Source organism: Neolamprologus multifasciatus, chromosome 19, assembly GCF_963576455.1.
Source record: "Neolamprologus multifasciatus chromosome 19, fNeoMul1.2, whole genome shotgun sequence".
Lineage (NCBI taxonomy): Eukaryota > Metazoa > Chordata > Actinopteri > Cichliformes > Cichlidae > Neolamprologus > Neolamprologus multifasciatus.
In genome coordinates, this window is record NC_140457.1 from 14,105,938 (window position 1) to 14,126,481 (window position 20,544).

General features: G+C 39.6%; 1 protein-coding gene across 2 annotated transcripts in view; it reads left to right on the forward strand.

Moving 5' to 3' along the window:
* The first annotated feature begins 5,246 nt into the window (after window positions 1-5,246).
* stxbp6 (syntaxin binding protein 6 (amisyn)) overlaps window positions 5,247-20,544 on the forward strand; it is a 68,736-nt gene continuing 53,438 nt past the window's right edge. The window contains exons 1-2 of one of the 2 annotated variants that reach the window (XM_085143458.1): window positions 5,247-5,624; window positions 15,820-16,034. In XM_085143458.1, coding sequence (XP_084999584.1) covers window positions 15,881-16,034 — 154 coding nt within the window. In that variant the 5' untranslated portion in view covers window positions 5,247-5,624; window positions 15,820-15,880. The remainder of the gene's footprint in view (window positions 5,625-15,819; window positions 16,035-20,544) is intronic. The other variant, XM_085143457.1, reaches the window with a different exon arrangement.

Here is a 20,544-nt window from a genome sequence, read left to right on the forward strand (position 1 = left end):
TTTCAAGGTTTTCATGGCTGATTTCTGTAAAACCTGCTAGATTTTCAAGCATTGTACTGGAATTTTATACTGTACATTCTGTAATCTAAACTAAATTATTATTAATAATTATTATAATAGTAAACAAAATCTACAAAAGTAGTTTTCAAGGTATAGTAGTTTACCACTTAGTTGCGCTAAATGAGTGAATGAATAAGTGTGATTGGTGCATTAGATGAGTTTGGGACAAATTCAAGCAACAGTGTGACACTGAAAAAAAACCCCTCTGTTATACTATAAGACTGTAAAGTAATTTGTTGTTATTCTTGAACATTTTCTTACATTTTTTTTCCAACAAGTGCAAAGTTTGCCTTTCCCTCATAAGCTGGGTCCTGATTTAATTAGACTTTTTTTCCACACCAACCTGCGTCACTGATTCAAAAACCAGCATTTTATTACAAATGCAGAATTCAAAACAGAGATTCAAAGCAAATATATTTGGCATTTTTAATAAAGAGACAAAGCCGCGCTGATTGATCAGAGCATGAAAGTCATTACTTGCGGTTGGCTGGGCATTAACATGATTGATGGTTAATATCTTCTGCAAATCTAATTAAAGTGTCGGTCTCTGGCAAAGGAATGGTCCTGTGTTGGTCCCAAAATTCAGCAAAACTGTTGTCAAGAATTATGTCAGTGTGAGCAGTTATATGATTAGCTGGTGAGATCATTTTTAAGAAGTGACGGGTCCTTATGTTCCAGCAGTGGCTGAAAGATCATATGGATAAGTCCTGCAATCAAAATAAACAAATGAATGAGCAAATCATATGAAGCCTTTGGACAGGCAATGTCCTAAAATGCCTCACTGTAAAAGGATAAAGTCTTAGAAACTGTGTAATAACCATCAACACAGAGGTGCTTGTTTGTGTCTTCATGCTACACTGAGCACAACTATGCACGCAGCCAAGCAGCTTGTTTACTCCAGGTGTATTAGAACTGGTTCTGATTACCAGAGGATTTTAACTAAAACTCACTCGTGCAAAGAAACTTAATTGTGAGAGTGGAAGTGGAAAATGCAAATGATAATGTTAGAAAGTACCTTAAAAACAACACAGGTCAGATGCTTCTCTTTCAAATGTGAATAGCTGGGCTATGCGTGCATGAAGAGTGCAAATATACACTTTTCTTGATAAGTGAAATCTAAACGAGGAGTTTCAGACACACCCTTTTCATAACCGTAGTCCTCAGCTCTGGATGAGCCAAGATTCAGGAAGAACTACAAAACAACTGATGGAAGAGTATAAAACATACGCTGTCTTGGAATACAAAGCCATACATGGAAAAATCAATGCACGCCACAGCTCACACACTGTGCACACTTGCTGAAGTAATGTATGCAGCCACAATAAGACATGTTTTTCTCCCGAGTGAGCTCCCATGCAGCTCTGTAACCAGTGTCTGATGAGTGTGTGTGTTTCATACTTCACACTGTGCAGAGTAAGCTCCAAACCACATGAATTCGGTGTTTGATTTACCAGGAGTGAAAGAGGGAAGAAGGGAGATGGCGGCCATCTGGCCATGGTGTGGGGAGATGAGAAGCAGAAGCGGTGGTTGGAGCAAAGGGTCCCTCGCATCATTCCATTCCTTCTGTAGTCAGATCCCTGTGTTTTCCCTGCTCGCCACATGGGACTGAGGAACCTCCTTCTCCCTGATCTCACGAGTGAAGTCGCAGGCTGAAAGCGTGTTTATCTTTTCCAGGATTTTGGCGGGAGGGAAAGAGGGGGTTGGGGGGTAGTGATGGAGCCAAAGGAGAATAAGTGCAGGAGAGCCCTGACAGTAGCTTGGAATTGTATAATGTTCCTGGCTATGAGGAAATACATTCCTCTGTGCTAACAGTGAGCATAAAATGATGCACAACACATCTAAATGTCTACTTGATATAATGGTGCAGCTGAAAAGAGGGTTTCAACAGTGGTTTGAATATCACTCAGTATGACAGTAAAGCAGTTTTGAGGAAGCAATGTAAAAAAAAAATAGATGCATTTTGTGCTTCTTGTGTTTTATCATAATGTTTTACTCGTAAAACTAAGTGTCAGAAATTACAAAAAGTATAGATTTTACAATTATTGACCGCTGTCTTGTAACCACCTTGATAAAACAGAATGAGTGCCTCATTAATGATTGAAAATTGTGCCTCTAAAGAGTGGAACAGTTAACAATTCTGCATATTTGCAACAGACCTTACTAATGTTATATCTCTTTGCTGATAGAGTCTGTTTTTCAGTGAATGGCTGTAGTTTGTTTTGTTCTTTTTCCAACAGCCTTCCCTACGCAAAGATTCCACTCCTCTAACGTGTCTTGGAAACTTCAAACCACACAAGGGGAACCTGGAGGATGTGTCAGTCTCTGTGGTGTGTCATGCATCCAAAAGTTAACCTCAGCATCGAATTGAGCAATGAGCATAGCCAAGGTTTTGACATTTTCGTTGGGCAATCAGTCTTGAGGCTTTTATTGAAACCTTGTCGTGGTTCAATGTTTTGCCTCTTTCATCAGAGAAATTCACTGACCAGGCTTTCCCTGGAGAGACTCAAGTGCCCCAAATCCCAAACTCAAAAGCAGGAAACTAATGCCTGCTAATGCCCTTTTCACCCTCTCAGCTTGTGTGTGTGTGTTCTCATATATGTGTGTGTGTGTGTGTGGATCAGTTTCTTGCCCTTTGGCCACTTTCTGCTTTTTCCTCCACCTGGAAAAAGGGAGTCATTACAGTAAAAAGTGTTTACTCATGTAGGAGAACACAGAGTGTGTGCGGGGCAGTGTCAAAGTACCTTCTTGTATTTGTCCCAGAGGCCTCACAGCCGCAGGAGTCAAGTATTCCCCTTTCAGATCACAATTTATACTCAACAGAAGGGTCTCTGTAACAGAGTGGATGGTCACAAGGTAGCCTCAGGTAGTCTCAGAGGATCAAGAGGGTTTTTTTTTTTCAAATTCCACATTCCTGAAATGAACTACATGTTGTGCCAGATTGCTAAGCTACGTACTGCAAGGAATAACAAAGCCATACAAACAGTAATACGATCCCAAGGAAGTTTTGGGAACGTTTATATTTAATTACTGCTGTGCTGTTTGCCAAGTGAAAATGTCCTCTGTTTCTGCATGAAGCAGAGTAATCTGACTATCAGCTGTACCTGTTGTCAGTGGAATGATAAATAAGTTGCATTCTTGAATGAAAAACCAATTGAAATCTGCCATAAATACAGTTAGCCTTATATTTCCAAAAATAGCATGTTGTAGTAGATTCCTCAGGCTCCAGAATGTAAAGCCAGGCAAACTCCTGCAAGTTGTTTTCAATGATTTTTTCCTGGACAAAACAGAAACATGAATTTCTGATTACAGCGTTGCTGTTTTTCCAGCCACAAGTGGTTTTCTTATCATGCATTTCATCTCATAAAGCTGACCTAAGGACATCTGCTATAGTACAGCGGGTCCTCTGCTTATCGTGGCAAGTAAGGATAGCTTAACCGCTCAACAGCTCCCTCCGCAACATGTTAACGATCAAATCCCCGGAGGCAAAAAAACAGAAGCACATAAAATATGAGCTATCTCAGATGAAGCAGAGGTTTCCAAGTTTCTTCAAAATGAAGACAGAGCGTATAAAAGAAGCCAGATCTATCAGGAGAGGAATTAGGGCTCTGTGGGGAACACGGATGACTCACAACCAGACAAAATCATCCACTGTTTGTGTGTGTGTGTGTCTGTGTGTGTGTGTGTGTGTGTGTGTGTTTGTGAATTCCCATGGAGCAGATTTCTGTTGGCAAGGTTGTAGAAAAACAAAAGATGATGGTCCTGAACACTGACACCTCCCACACGTCCAGCGGGGCGTTATTGGAAAGTGTTCAGGTAGAGTAGGCCTGTCTAAACAACTAATTCAAAGAACTTGAGCTTCTTTTTTAGATGATCTTGGGAAATGCCCTAGTTAGCAATCATAATGTGGGAAACTGCTGTATAACCACAAGTCTGTAATGTCTGCGCCACAGGCAGCGTGATGAGAGTCGTTGTATAACACCATTATATGCTGTTGTTTTCTCATGAGGTGATGCTATAAGAACTCTAGTAACCTGTTTCAGGAGGGGAGACATGTCCAAACAAATATGTAAAGGTGGATAAGCTAGTTTTTCTTTTTCTTTTTTTTAAAAGAGAACTTCCTTTATAAGACTTCTTGAACAGTTACTGTTCCTGAACTCTTACAGGGAGATATCACATACTGTACTTAAAGTCTGAGTCATACAGACTATGCAGTAAAACCTATTGGTGTCATAACTGCCAGTATATTATCAGAGGGACTGTGAGGTTAACCTCACCAGGCACTGTAATCCTGTCCAGGCTAAGACCAGGCTAAATTAGTTGTAGAAGATATTTCGTAGGCTAAATATGATAATCAGTCTTCTTCAGTGTTTGAGACATATAAAAAAACAAAAAACAATATATATGATTTCTCCACCACTACACTCACAATATCCTCAGAAGCCAGAAAGCTCTTTTTTATGAGTTCAGCAACCTTGGTAGTGCCATATTTATTTAAAGTTGCAACTTGGGGAAGTCCGAATCACTGAAAAGAAGCTACTTTCTGTTTTGTTTTTTTAGCCCCTATAAACTATTAGTGTTTCATTCCTTCAGGACAATTTTGACCCGGGCCACCAACTTCAGAAGCTCTCTCTCCTCTAGCTTACCTTTTGTCTCTTTTTACCCTCTTCTCTTTCCCCTCACCCCCACCTGGTTGCAGCAGATGGCTCTCCTTCCCTGAGCCTGGTCCTGCCAGAGGTTTCTTCCTGTTAAAAGGGAGTTTTTCCTTCCCACTGTTGCCAAGTGCTTGCTCACAGGGGATTGTGTGTTTTTTGGGCTTTCTTTCTAATATTGTGGGGGCTTTACCTTGCAACATAGAGCACTTCCTGTTGTTGTGAATGCCATATAAATATAATTGAACTGAATTGAATAGGTGTCTACAACAAATTGACTAACTACAGATTAACTTGATTTTAACTTAATTTTAGTTTAATCTCACCTTAGAATTAGGGTCAAGGTTAATCCTGGTAAGTGTTTATTGTACCGAATGATCATAGTTTGACACATTTCTATGACGTATCCTTTTGCTTTCACTTTTGTGTTTGAATATTATACATATTATGACTTTTCAAGGGGCAATAAACATCCAGCCACCGCCTCCATTCAGCCTGGGAATTTTCTCCGTCTCGCGAAGCGTACAGACTCGAGGAGCTCACGACGTGGTGGTGTGATACTGTACGTGATTGGCGGGCGGGTGGGTTTGGTTTGTGTGTCTGGGAACCTGCTACTGGTCTCCCATCCATACACACTCACACACAGAGAGAAAGAGAGAGCCACGGTCAGACAGACTGGCTCTCCAAAACCGACAGCAGGGGGAAAAAAAACTCTCCTCTCGCGGCTCAGAAACCAGCAACTATCGCAGAAGTGAAGTCGACGCGATGTTAACCTCGAAATGCTCTCTTTTATTTTGAGAGGAAGGCTAACAACAGGGAAGAAGCTGCTTAAAAGTAGGTGAAGTGTGACAGCTGGAGACATTTAACCCAAGGATTTGTTGACTGCACGTGGAAACTGCTCGCTCAGACGCATCGGTGAGTAGTCTCTGCGTCCCGCTTACTTCCCGCAAACAATCAAAAGTTGGGCAGATATTTTACACAGGCGTACGGGGGGAGTTTCTTGTTATTGATGAACGACTGGAAGACTGCGCCAACAACCTTTCAGCCACTTTGCGGTACAATCAATATGAGCGTGCGCGCGCGCTTGTTAATCATTAACTAGTGCACGCGACGGTGTGACTTACTTAAAAAAACAACTTGTGTATTTTTTAAATTATTATTATGTATCATTCTCTCGGGCTTTCTGAACGGATTGCTTTGTCAACATTGTTATTATTTGAATTGTTTTGCTGTTAGAAAAAAAAAATATATATATATATATATATATATATATATATATATATATATATATATATATATTGTATCCGCGTTCACGTCCCTGTTTTTGTGCTTTAAAGTGTACGTTTGATGCCTGTGTTGTAAATGAAAATTAAATAGCTCACATAGTTTCTGCCAAACGTTTAATATTTGAGCGCCAGCCCAGCATATACAAATATTCCAGTGAAATTCCTTTGAGCCCAACGTGAATGTGGGGAGTTGTCTAGCACGAGTATTATGATTGCAGGGTGTGCTTCTCTGTCATCTGTTTGTTTGCTCGTCTTCATGTCACAGTGGCAAGTTAGAGTATAAAAGCCTTCAGATATTATCCACATGCTAATGCACACATGTTAAAGCTGCAAATGGTTACTAGTTTGAATTCCTTCCAGTGAACCGTACAGAGCAAGATGTTTGAAGGCTAAATATGTTCACCTCTTAAATCTAAAGCGTTCAGTGTTAATATTTGGATAATTTGTGCAATATCCAAAACCAGGTTTTTGGCATCTTTGTGCTAAAACAAAACAGTCCAAAGGTGTATGGAAACTGTTTAGAGCCTCAGGGGCCACCTCAGAGCTTGTAAAAAGGGAATGATGAAATAGTGTTTTTAGTTAAAATGTGTATCGACCAAATGGCCTTTTTAAAGGGAAAAAAGACACATGCTTTGGCTTTAAATATATCCTAAAAAATCTCTTTACAAAGTCCAACACATGCTTGTATTTAAATACTACTATACCAAATCCCAGAGCAATTCCCACTTTTGTATCTCCACGACATGCTGCAGACCTTGAAGAATGTTTAGTTGGGATTAGCTGTGAGGCTCCTTATACTGCCCCTACGCTCCTGGTGGCATTAACTAACCCACTTACATTAAAATATTGCTTCTTGCTGCCTGAGTTCAGGGTTTAATTTGCTCTGGCATGCCATAAAAGATAAGCTTATACCTTTCCCCATAATTCAGTGTCCAATTACAGTCATGATGTAAACTGTTGAGCCGGCTCCCTCCCTGTGTGTCCACTACCTTGGCTTCTTCTGCTGCTAGACAGGACATATCCTCGAAGGCAGACGTAAAGAGATAAAGATCCTTGCTTCTGCGGTGCATCTCATATAGTGAACAAATACACTCTGCTGCCAGGGTTTCTGATAAAATGACATTGAGGTCTGGAGTCGGCTTTCCCTGAATTGCTCTGCTCTATGCTGTGTTTTAATACACTTAATGGAAAGGCAATGAAAGGAAGACACAAGAAAGATATAGGGGTGTGTCCTTTAAGTGCCCCCCCCCCCCCCCAAATTGCCAATTGTTAACCTGCTAAAATTTGGGTAAAATACTGGCTGTCATCCCTGTCACTTTTCCCCAGTGCAGTTAGCAGACAGCAGAGGAAGGGCGTGACAATCCTACTGAGCAGCTGCCACATCCTACTTCTGCAAATCTTGAATGACTAAATAACAGTGAGCCTTATCTGCACTAGATGACATCTAGAACTAGCGTTGTATTAATATGAAAAATACTACTTAAAGAAATGTCAGCTAGAGTGAGTTAATTCCAACACATTACGTGATATTCTTTGTCATGGCAACCAACTCAATTATTTTCAGAAGAGAACCTGATGTTTTTGGCTCGCCTTCAGATTTTTAGTTTCTTTAAATTCAGAAATATGTAGAATTTTGTCTTGATGCATGCTCAATCATCCAGGTAAGTAAATCCACAAAATTTGATTCAGTTCATCTGGACGTAGCGTTTTCAGTGGGAGAAACGTTTCAAGGAACTGACCTCACAGCCCATTGTTCCTTCAGTGGTGCTAGTTTAAGTGATACTGTTTATAAGACTGGGGAAACCTGCAGTCAGCTGAGACTGAAGAAGTCACTTGGGTGAGTGACGAAACGTTTCTCCCACTGAAAATGCTACGTCCAGATGAACAGAATCAACGTTTGTGGATGTAGAATTTCATGCCTAACATCTCTCTCGCCCCATCACAGTTCACTTCAACCCATTGTTTCCAACTTAGTGACTTTGTCACTAGATTTTTTTGTTTTTTCAGCATCCTGCAAAAAAAAAAAGTACTCAAAACGAAACACCCCCACCCAAAAAAACTTCAGGCGGTACTCCTTCGCGAACGCTCTTGTTCTCCCGCTGCTGGTGCGGCTTTTTCACCATCTGCTCTGTTCAGCGAGTGACACCGAACAACAAGGTTTCAGCTAGTGACAGACAGCTGTGCAGCTTATGAGAGGAAAAAAAACCATCAAGTTGCATCTGTTTCTCTCAGTCATCATTTTACTTGTAAACGCAGACAAAAATCACAGCACAGCCATGATATCTAACTTTGGCTTTTGCAAGATGATGTTGAAGGGCGGCCGCTGAGTTTTAAAAAATCCAAATTTTGCATTGAGGGATTGTTGCTCTTATTCATTATTTTGGCTGTATGGACTGCCATTTTTGTCTCTTTACCTTGATGTATATTTACTTCTGTACTGTTATGCAATGTGTCATGCCATTGGTCCTCTAACAGTCATTATGCTCGTGATCTCTGCAGTGTTTGAGACATCTCTCAGTAAGTGCTCTCTGTCTGCTTTTCTTCTGTTTTCCCAGCCCCCTTCTCAAATGTTTTATTGCTAGAGGGCACTGGGCTCTAAAGAATGAGCTCATTTGGGGGCCTGGCATGTCATTCATTGATTCATGGTTAGCCCATGCTGCCCTGGCAATATATAACCTTCACTAACAGCTGACTTGCACAGAAAAATGGATGGGACTTTCCATATCTTTCTGTTTTAAGGGGAGAAAATAACATCCTATTCAGTCTGGTTGATCTATGGTGCCCCTTTTTAACACAAAATGGCCATTAAATGTTATGTGCACTATTCGTTCTCGTGTACATTGCTATATACACATATGCGCGCCATGTGTATTGTGAAGAGAAAAAGTTTACAACTCGTTGAATTAACAACAGAATTTAAAAAAAGACCCTTATGCAAAAGATGTTCCTTACCTGAGTAAGAGCCTACAGTTTGAGCTTCTCTTAGATTATGTATGCAGACACGGATGTCTCTGTTTATTTTCTCAAAATCGGTGCGATCCCTCTGCTGAGCATGAGCTTCTCAACTATAAAAATCTAGAATGTGTGTAATATAATTTCTTGTCTTGCTGGCATTGTTACCCACGCAGTAATCGGTTGTTTAGGTGTGCATTCCTCGAGTCTCACATGTGACAGCTCTTCATTTGGATTTGGTTATAAGGAATTTGGAAATTTTGCTGCGACAAAAACAAAACAAACAAAAAAGTGATGCCTCAGAAGAGAAGATATGGCAATTCAGAGCCCAATGTGCTGGATGCAGATTTGCAGGAGTGGCTTTTATTTCTACTGGGAAAGTCTGACAAAGCTTTCAAAGCCTGGCGATATTGTTTAGTGTCATACTTTTGATTCCTTCTCAACAATACTATTGTTTTTTCCATGTAAAGTACATTTGACTAAATGGATTATATCTAAAGTGTCTTATCTTGCACCACTAAAACAAACCCCATTGCTATTGGACTTGGTTTTTATTTGACTTTAAATGAAACTTTTTGAAGAGAGAAAAAAAAGATTAGATATTTTAAAATCTATTTTCAAAGTGGCACTACTATAGAGGGCAAACTATTGGATTCTCCAAGCTATAAAATGAGTCCATTCTAGGATCACTGACCCTCTTTCATTTGCTTGTCTAGGTAACAGCTAGGTGCTAATAATCAAACAGAAGTTTAGGCACTGGAACATTGAGGTGGGTCATAGTAACACAATACCATGATGTTCCGATGCCAACAAATTCACTCCAAGGACATAGAATTTGCAAAAAAACTCAGCTAGCATGTTAAATGTTAAAGTTCATGATTGTACAATTAGGAAAGGACTAAACAAGTATGGCGTGTTATGAAGCGTTGCCAGGCGAAAGTCTTGTCTCCCTAAAAAGAATATATTAGCATTTGTAAAGAAAATTAGGCTAATATCCCTTTGGATGAAGAGAAGATGTATGAAAGTCAAATAGAAAATAATTGCTTTAAGTTACTTGAAGTTGTTCTACAAGGTACTGAATCATGGGGTCTACTTGTTTTTTTTTTACCAGGCTGGATGGAGTTCTGAGAAAAATCTTTCGCTTTCAAATGACTGTACATGTTTTTGATATATTGTGTATGCGAAACTGATTTTATTTTTTTGTATTTGTGGTGTAGTGCTGCATTAATACATCGCAGGCTGGCAGTAACACATCAAAAACAGCAGGATCGATGTTGTAATCTCTCAGTTATTTTATGAGAAGTAACATTCACCATCTGTTCGCGTGGCAGTGTTGGATATCGCTCAGTCAGTGACACGGGTGAATGACATCACTCTCTAAAGATCTAATCTGTGAACGTAGATGCGCTATGGAAGGTTTCTTTTTTCCCTGTTAAATCAAGGCCCTGAAAAGAGCCGTGAAAGATGTGCATGAAAGACTGCAGATGAGGGAGCGTGTTTTTATATCTTTGAGACATCTCCCACAGTGGGGTGTGGAATGAAAGAAACTATTTTGTTTCTGAACATTTCCAAAGCCAGTCAAATGTGAGTGGGAGGAGTAGATATGTACTTCTTTTGAAGGAGGACTTATTAGTTAGTTACCGCGCCAGATCGTTATATGCGATATTCCCAGCTGTGCTTATTTCATATCAGTTCAGCTGAGGTTCAGTCTGCACCGCTTTTTGTATTGTTGGCTTATCAGGAATAAAAAAAGAAAAAAGATTGTTGGCACGTCACTGCAGTGCACCTGTATGTTTAATTCTCAAATATGGCACAAGGGACTTGTTTAACAAACTGTACACTGTGTAAAAATGTTTGGAATGTTTTTCTGGATATTAGTTATAGATTATTCTTACAACTTTCCATAAAGCTTAGTAAATTCCCCAACGTTAATTAACCTAGATTCCCAAATACGGCACCAGACCATATGCTTAGATTATTAAAGCTGTCAGTCTAAAAAGAAAAGTCTTAAGAGTTGGATTTACATCCAGACTATACTGCAGCTCACTGCTTTATATCAGTGATAGACAATTTACTAAACCTTTTAATTACACATACAGCAGAGTAAATATATTTAGTAATAGATGGATTTCAGATGGACTTGGTTGATGTATTTTTTAAAATAATAATCTTTTTTTAGCCTGTGCCACCTGCTGATCTGGCTTTGAGCTTTTATGCCTCTCCAAAGGAAACTAAAGACACACCTTTAGTTTAGCTTGACAAAGCCTGTATCATCCACCTGTCTTTTGGGCCCATTTCCTCAGCTCCTGCTGTTTCTGTTGCGGTGGAAAGAAGTTGTGGTTCCTGTGTGCTTGTGAGCACAGACTGGAAAGCGGGAGGACCGTGTTGATGCTTAAAGAAGATGATGTGCAGGCTAGCTCAAAGACCACACTCCAATGAGGTCCCAGGAGAGCACTGAGCATTGACTGAACACATTTCACATTAACACAAGAGGGGAGCAAGGGAATGAGCAGGAACAGGGCTGGTCCTTTTACTGCTTGGCAATACACAACCACAGTTAATGAAGTGTTTTTGAAAGGAGGTTTTGCTTGAAAATGGGGTGATAAGCAGCCGTAAAGTATATGTCCGTCATTTTCACTGCTACGACAGCTCCTTGGCTGTGACTGTTCGCACAGCTCAGAATTGCATAAGACTGCTCAAAGTCAGACCATAAGCTGTGCACTGGAGCTGGCTAAATTTCGCTGCCTTGAGGCTCATGTTTGCTTCCTTCTCCTATTTCTGTTCCTTATTCTCTTCCTTGCATCCCCCATCTACTTATCCCCCCTTCCCGTCATGCTTCAGCGGACCACCTGAGGGGGGCTATGTGCTGGTGACAGCTTGAGGGGTGATGTGGGCAGCCTGCCTTTATAGCTAGAAGATAGTGTAGAAGAGGGAGAGGTGCTGTGGAATAGGGCTTTGAAAGTGAACAAGTCCACTGCACTGATTTGCTACTAAGTAGCAACGAGACCAAACAGTTGATGCATATTTTCTGTATTTGCTCTGCACTGTGCTATCTAGGTAAACAACAAGAAAATAAAATAATTGTGAGCAACTGAAAAGGTTGAACTAATTTAGAGCGGTGCGTGTTGAATTTAAAGAAAAGCTGTGATATACCCCCAGTATTGTTAGCTAAACATGCACATGCTAAAAATAGAAATACCGCATCAATATATTGAAAAAGCTTGTTATATTGGGAGGATTTGATGCATAACTCTGGAGAGCTGTACAGTTTGTGCACATTGAAGTGGGGCTTCTGTCAGTTAATGATATTAATTTTGTGAAGATTGGGCTCAGTGTATTCAAAAAAAAGGGGGGGGGGGGGGAGGCTAAACCGTGGCAACTACTCTGGAATTTCTGCTAATGGCCTCGAGGCTGGCTCTCAAAGCAGGTCAGTCTAAAAGGATGTTGGAATCATATTGCAGTTATCTGGCAAACATTATTTTCTGTGTGATAACTTGCACTAACTTGTTTTGGTATCTCGTCTGTGCCATAGATAAAACCAAGGTTGCTAATGCTATCTTGAATGATAACTTAGCATTTCATCCTTTCATCAAAATGTGGTCACTCCTAACTTTGAGAGATGAACATGCTATTGACCAAAATGCCAAAAATTAAAAATGCAGAGGCCATAAAACTGCTCTGGTCTGGTTCTGATTTTATTGCTCTAAAAGCTGTATTAACAGTATAGTAAGAATGATCAGTTAATGATTTTATGAATTAATTGGCAGATCAAAGACTTTCCGAATTTCAAATGGGACATAATGAATGAACAAACAGGCTATGGATGTGCTGTCTGCATATGTAACAGTAGATCGTCACCGGGGACAGTGTCAAATACACGAGGAACAACTGTTAATGTGTGTTACTCCTGTTGTTGTTGTTTTTCTTTTCCTTTTTTTTCCCTCTTGTTCAATTTGTTGGTGGTCTTTTGGCCCCCTCTGTGGTCATAGTGATAGCGCTTCACACTGAGCTCTACTCTTGCTCTGTTTTCTTTAAAAGATGTCTTTTCAACCAGTCAGTGTTCTCCCTACACACAGCATCACAGCTGTTGAAATACTCCCAGTTGGAATTTATTGGGTGCACACAAACGCGTCTCCCTTGTTGCATGCCCATAATCCTTTACCCAGCCAAGACCTATGCAAATGGACAGGATCATAAATCCTTTATTAGGAGAATTTGCAAGTCAGAAATTTTATTAAATATGTACATATTATGTAATATGAGATTTAGAGTTAACAGGTATGTAAAGTAATAGTTAGCACTCCTTAATGAACCAAAGGTCTGCACATTGTCAGGAATAATCTGAAGACTAAGCTCTAGCTAATTCTTTATAAATAAGGCTGCAAGTTTTTCAGTCGGTGCCGGAGCTCAGAATGGCAGTATACTGTGCATGAAAGGTCTACATTGAAGGAGCTGTCTTATGTTGAATGCAAAATAGTCCTGTGCATATTTTGATGGGAAACTGTGCTGTCTCTTAGCCAAAGTCTGCGGTTGTTGGACATCTCCAGTTCCAAAGAGAGACATATTTATTAGCCTCTTTAATTACTCTCTTGGCTGAAGTTTTTGTTTACTTTTAAGATTTGCATTGCTGAAAGAGCACACAAGAAGACGGATAGAAAGAGAGAATGTTTAATAAGTGCTGGCTGTGAAAGATTAAGTTGGAAATGTAGAATCACTACTACTGCTAGATTGTTACTTAAGCTTTCTAATCTTCTGTGATGAAAGTAGTATGTTTACCTAAAATAAAAAAAACATTGTCAGCACATGGTGATTGACGTTGTCATTTTAATTTTAATTTGTAGTTTTAATTTCTTCAAAGAAAAAAAGTCAAGACCATATTAACATCTTCAGATTTTTGTGGGAGGAGAATATGGTGACCTTGGAATACATTATATCTATGCTGAACATGTTGTATTTTTGTGGGTGAGGTGCCTGTGACAGGGAGATGATTCATCTCATTTTATAGATCTTCTGTGTGTGATGTAATTCAAATGAAACCAACATAAAAGGATATATTAGAAATCACTTGGAGTGTGATGATGGGCTCCTTTCTCCATGCCTATTTATTAGATTATCTTATATTGTAACAATGCTGTTGTGTCTAAGGCTTTTAAGTTCCACTTGTTTTGAAGTATTTCTTTTGGTATGATGTAATCCTGCTTTAACGCTTAGACCAGAGAACACTGAGGGTGCTTGGTAAAGTTTGTCCTTCTGCAGGTTTTGCTTTTGTGCTAATCAGTCAAAACACCAAACTGTACTTCCACTAAGCTGCTGAGCACTAATTTCAAAGCTTGTTGCATTGTTACAAAAGACTTTCCTTTGTGGGAAGTTGTTTTTATAAGCAAGTCAGTTTGATGAAAATGGTGTTTTGCAGTCTTTGCCTCGCTGTAGAGTAATTCAAGCGCTACTTGTGGCTGACAGATTAGTTCATAAGCAGCAGGGTGGCCTGTGCTGGCCTGTGATGTATGCGGTTGTAAGTGGTCTGTGTCTGAAATGAATGTGTGTGGCTGAGAAAATGATTACGTTTCAGTCCTCATGAGGAGGTTTGGGCCTAATTAACCTACTTCTTTATGACTGTTTCTTGTGCTCACTCACGGTTAGGGCAACTAAGCACACCCTTCTCTGACACCATCACACATACTGTTGTGTTTACTGTGGTCTAGTCTCCATCCTCCAGAAAGAGATTGACTAGTAGAAGTTGGCTTGTTGTAATAGAAATATGATTGCTGTTCTGTATCTGTGAGACTAGCAGTACTCTTAACAGCTGAAGTCATTTCATCTTTGTGAGTGGCAATACTTCCAAGGAGAATATTGCCAAAACATTTAGAGATATGCAATGCTAAGACTGACTGCAAGGGAAATGCAGCTATACAGGATTTTGGAAATAACCTAATGAGCAAATTCAGATAGTCTTGTGTGGATTTTTCTCTGCTGGAAAACAAGATTAACTGGTCCAAGACTAGGTTTGTGCATGGACAAAAGATCTAAACAAATCTGCAATTAAGTACCTCAGCTTTGTGCTACCATGGTACAAGGAAGTGTCTCCTCTTCTTTCCGAAACCATTAGAATTTTGTGTATAGCACAAAGGATAACAGAGTTCCAATATTTAAAGAGTGCTTATAAAATGTTACTTTAGGTAATGTAAAACTAAAATATTTAGCAGTTATTTTATACTTTCAGTTTTTAGGAAAAAAACTACCCGGGTTCCTTTCGTGTGTACATTTGACTTGTGCTTGATCTGAAAACTGCTGTTCACAAACACTGTCCGTCCAATCTGACTGAGCTGGAGCTGTTTTGCAAAGAAGAATGGGCAAGAATTTCAGTCGCTAGATGTGCAAAGCTGGTAGAGACATACCCTAAAAGACTGGCAGCTGTAATTGCAGCAAAAGGTGGTTCTACAAAGTATTCACTCAGGGCGCTGAATAATTACGCACACCCCACTTTTCAGTTATTTATTTATAAAAAATGTTTGGAATCATGCATGATTTTCGTTCCACTTCTCACGTGTACACCACTTTGTATTGGTCTTTCACGTGGAATTCCAATAAAATTGATTCATGTTTGTGGTTGTAATGTGACAAAATGTGGAAAAGTTCAAGGGGGCCGAATACTTGCAAGCCACTGTATATTGCCCTGTCACTGCCATTACACAGTGCTGCTTGCACGCTTCAAATTAGGATCCGTGTTATCAAAGACAGTAATTTATTAGAAAAGAAGAATGAAAAATGCCCTTAATTTACTTGCCAAATGAAAAATGTGTGTTTCAGGATATGTCTAGTTGGTCCTACTTAATTTAATTAGCTGGTTTTCTTCACTCTCTTCTCTTCTTCAGTGAAGCCTGGACTGCTCCACTTTAACTGGTGACCAGCTGTTTACGTCTGCCTAAATCAGAGATGAGTGCCAAATCTGTAATCAACAAGGAGGTGTTCATACCTCACGATGAGAAGATGCTTGCTGCTGTACAGGTGAAGCGGAGGACAAAGAAAAAGATCCCCTTCCTGGCCACCGGTGGTCAAGGAGATTACATGACATTCATCTGCGTCTCAGGTCAGGACAAATTAAAAACCTCATTTTGTTTATTATGTTTAAATGCATTTTATGCTTTTTGCCTTTCTATTTGCGAGAGCGCACCAGTTGCGCCTTTGCAACCCACAGTCACATTTCAGCGTGTCTCCCATAATTCTTCCACTAATGTTCACACTGACGAGCATGTTTACGTTTTCCCCTGCCAACAGAATGACACACTAAATCAATTTGCTGCAGGGCTTCAGGTCAACCTTTTTAAATAGATTAGATTTAAGCTGAAATTGATTAATTGCTTTACCAGAAATTCAGGTTTCAGTTGTTTCAGTTTGAGGTTTTTCTCCCTTATTGTTGGAACATTAGCTGATGTATTACTTGTTAATTGAATTACCCAGGCAAATTGTTCATGAGGAGAATATCTAGATCCTCCTTAATTCTGGTGCCAGAAAAACTGCTTGTGAAAATCTGATACATTTTTCATTATTAATCTGTCTTGAACGCTGCTCTGGCAGCAGTAGATTACATGACCGAGGGTTATAGTTAACTTAAGGATGATTATGAGGAATTTAAAGTATAACCAAACAGCTCAAAGCCAGTAAATCTCTGTCTATGTTGGATTCAAATTCAAGGTTGCCTTGCAGCAGGCAAGTTACTCAACAGTCAGCCTCTTTATTTACACCCTCAGATACATGTACATGAAAGGCAACTGTAGCGAGCGCAAGCCACAAATTTTCAGAGAGTGGACACTGTTTTTCTAAAGGGTTTACAATGAGTCATTTCGCCTTTCATGTGGAAATAAGTATTGCTTGATATTCACTTCTTGTAATGCCAGTCTCGTCACGTCCCTTGCAGCAGCGTTCACCTTTGTATCTCATTTGAGCTTGGCCACTGTGAAATATATTAAAATCACTGGATGTCGTAATTGCTTATTTTGCATGGCAGAAAAATGTGGTAATTATCCGATGTTGTAGCTTTTTGTTAAATTCAAAATTACTTCGTATCTGAAAACTGGGTATCTATGTTGTTCCTTTGCCTGACCTAACGTGTTTTAATCTATCTCTTAATCCTCACTGACTTTGATACTCCTTGTGTCTGCTCTACTTGTTTCACAAGAGCAAAATAAAAAAGAAATGCATGTCACCATGGGCCAAGGGAGTCCAGACGTTTGTAGAGACATTTGATTTAGGTGGTGAACATCCGTGTGTGAGCATCAAAGCCCCTTGCTGACATGTTTTCTAACGACTCCACACCTACGATACTGTGTTGTTGTCTAAGAAAAAACATGCTTGGTGTCATTAGTTGGCTTCCACTTGAGTTGCTGGAATTGCTGCAGTTGTTTGTCCTTTCTGCTTGTTAAATAATTTTAAGCTTGACTGGATATCTCTCCTCATTATCTTTTTCTGCATTCATTTGTTGCCATCATTGTGTTGCTACTACTTTATCTAAGCCAAAAAATGCCCACTACTACACATTTTTACAACAGTTGCAATCGGGGCAGTTGAGTAATTGGTCAATTCACTGACCATCATATCCATAGATGACGGGCACATAGTTAATTAAACAAAAAATACCTCCAAAATTTGATAACTGGATATTTTCTTTATTCATTAGCTGAGCATTATTCTCAGATTCTCAACTCTGTGTTCCAAACATAATCTTTACCCACATGGACCTCCTAAGTAATGGTAGTCAAAGTATATTTGGTGACTTATTTTAGCATTTTTAAACATCCTCAAGTGATTTATTAGTGGACAGTCTGGCAGAGGCACACATACATGGTCATGTCTGGCTGCCAGTGGAAGTAGCATTATTGATGATGTGAAAACTGATAGAAGTAGCAGGATTAATTCAGTCCAAATGGGCCATCCAGGCATTTTGCAAAAGCAACCCGAGAGTTTCTCGAGGCAAAGAAATGGGATGTTATTCAATGGCCAAGTCGTACTCCCTATTCCAGCCAAGTGGAGCATGTCTGTTAGTTACTGAAGACAAAACTGAATGCAGAGACCAACTGAAGATGGTTGCAGTAAAGACCTGGCAGAGCATCTCAAGGCAATGTCTGTGGCGAAGGACTTTTACTCCCAATATTAAAACCAGTTCTTATACTTAAAGCTGCTAGTTTGTTAATTCAGAACTGAAATTGGATTGCGTATAAAAATGGTTGCAAGTACAAAACACTCAATACAGTCATTTTGTTTAAACCTCTTGAATTACACCAGAAAGTATGCACTTCACTCTGGTTTGATTTGAAATGCACTGCAGAGATGTACTGAGATAAATATTTACAAAATCGGCCCTTATTCGACTGCCTTTGCCCCTAACTGTACTTTTATAGAGATTTTCTACAGTCACTGGCTCCAACCTTGGTCTAAGGATGGATAGGAATGCTGTTGTTGAGTATGAGTAAAAGGACTGTGAACTGTTGCATTCCCACTTCTTTTATCATTTTTTGGTAGGTTTTTGCATTGGTTTACACAAAATTTATGTGGACATAAGAAACGTTTCACATGCTGTCATCATTTTTTTGTATGTAGGAATGCATGTTGTACCAAAAGAAATCCAGAGAATACACTGTCTGAGAATTCTGCTATCACCACCATTGCACCCATTTATCTTTCCCTAGACACTCTGTCTGCATTAGTGGTCTCTTGACTTGGCTGATGTTTTGTATCACATGTGGGAACAGAAGTAGTGCCTTCACTACTTCTGTTTCCACAAGTCATGTGGCTTTTAAGCCAGCACAGCATTGTTCTAGATTTTATGTGCGTTTTCCTATGAATGTGCTGCACAATAACACCACAAGTTTGAAACTAGTCAGCTCATGGCTCCCAGGGCATTTTAAACAGAGGGCAGCTTGTGTTGCTTACGTGTTCAGGATGTGTGTAACTGTAAAAGTACTGTGTGTGTAAGGGTGGGGGATGGTGCTCGTTGACAGTCTCATGGCGACAGTAGCATATACTTGAAGCCTGGGGGCCAAGCAGTGGCAGAGTTATGTAATCTGTGGGATGTCACGGCTAAAGGAAGCCTAAAGTACCAGAAGCTGTACTGTAGAGACAGCCACAAGAGATTCACTCTCAAACTGAAACAACAAAGGTAGCAAAATGAAACCACATGACTTCTGCACTTACTCCAGGATCATATGCTTTTGTGTTGTCAAAAGAGGAGTATCTGAATACGTGAACAATCAAGATGTTTTTGTAATAAATCACTGACCACTCAAGTCTTTGACTTGTGTGTTTGTTGAGCACATGGCTGTTTGTCTTAGGTAGAGAGCTACATTTATTAATGGAACAAAAAAGCCTGGACACCTCCCAATTGGTGAGCAGTGCCGCTTACTACAAATTAGATGCTGTTGCATGTTGCTGGAGGAAAAACGAAACTAGTTTAGCTCACTTAGCTGGCTGCTGTTTGACTTTAGAGTGAAAGCTTGTAAATTAATCTTATGTTAGCAAAGTAGACTGATAATAATCTTAAATTCCCTGTAGCAATAAACTGATTTCCACTAGAGGAGGGGTTTTTTGCCCACAAGGTCTAGCAGAGAGCTCTCAAAAAACACTTGACTTTTTGGTGTGCATGATCATCTTCCTCTCCTAATTTGTTTGATGTAGTTCTCTGCATTTTTTTTTTTTAGACTGTTTCAATCACAGTCTAGATTTAGTATGTATATACACAATGTAAAACTAAATCAGTGATATCTGTTATTCATATTACTGCCTATGCTAGTTGTTATTCAACTTAATGTGAGGTTGCATAATTTCTATTCTTTCTCACTATTTAATTTCCTAGCTCTTTCAAGCACTGTTGGGGTCAGTGCATTGTGATTGATCCCTGTTCACATGCCAAACCAGAGTGTCATCACAGTTTAAGTCACTGGTGGATCATTAACTTTCATAAGGGCCTGAAGGAGAACAAGGTGTGTTGTGGAAGGCTCCATCAATATGATGAACTCAGTTCTGCTCAATACTGATTTTTATCTCTTCATAAAATTCCACTTTTAATAGTAGATTGTATAATTAGGCCATGAATATATGCAGTGGGCATAGTAAAATGCCAACAATTTATAATGTAAGTTTTTGCAAAATTTAGACTTTTATCAGTACTGTGGGCATTTTGCTTGTAGTCCAATTGCTTCATCTTCAGTTTTTCAGTTCCTCTTTTCTTGTTCAGAGAGAAAAATGTTAAAACCCAAACACACAAAAGTCTGGGTCAAAGTCTGTGTGGAAAATCCAAAAGACAGTGGAGAGGTGATTGTCATTGAGAATGGATCTGTAACTGGATTTGTTAAACTTTGGATATTTGTTCTCGTAGAGGGGTGGATCCAAAGAGAACCAACATCTTCACTGTTGGCATGCGAGTAAGAATGTTGCTCTCAGGCTGGCTTGAAAGAAACTGCATTTTATCTGCAGATAGGCCTTTGTCCTGCAGTTTGGTATTTAGTTCATTAGTGCAGTCACATCAACAGCAAATGCATCTGAGGGCTCTAGAGTGTTCTTGCATTTCTTCTCACAAAACTCTTAAGTATATATGCTTTTGAGTC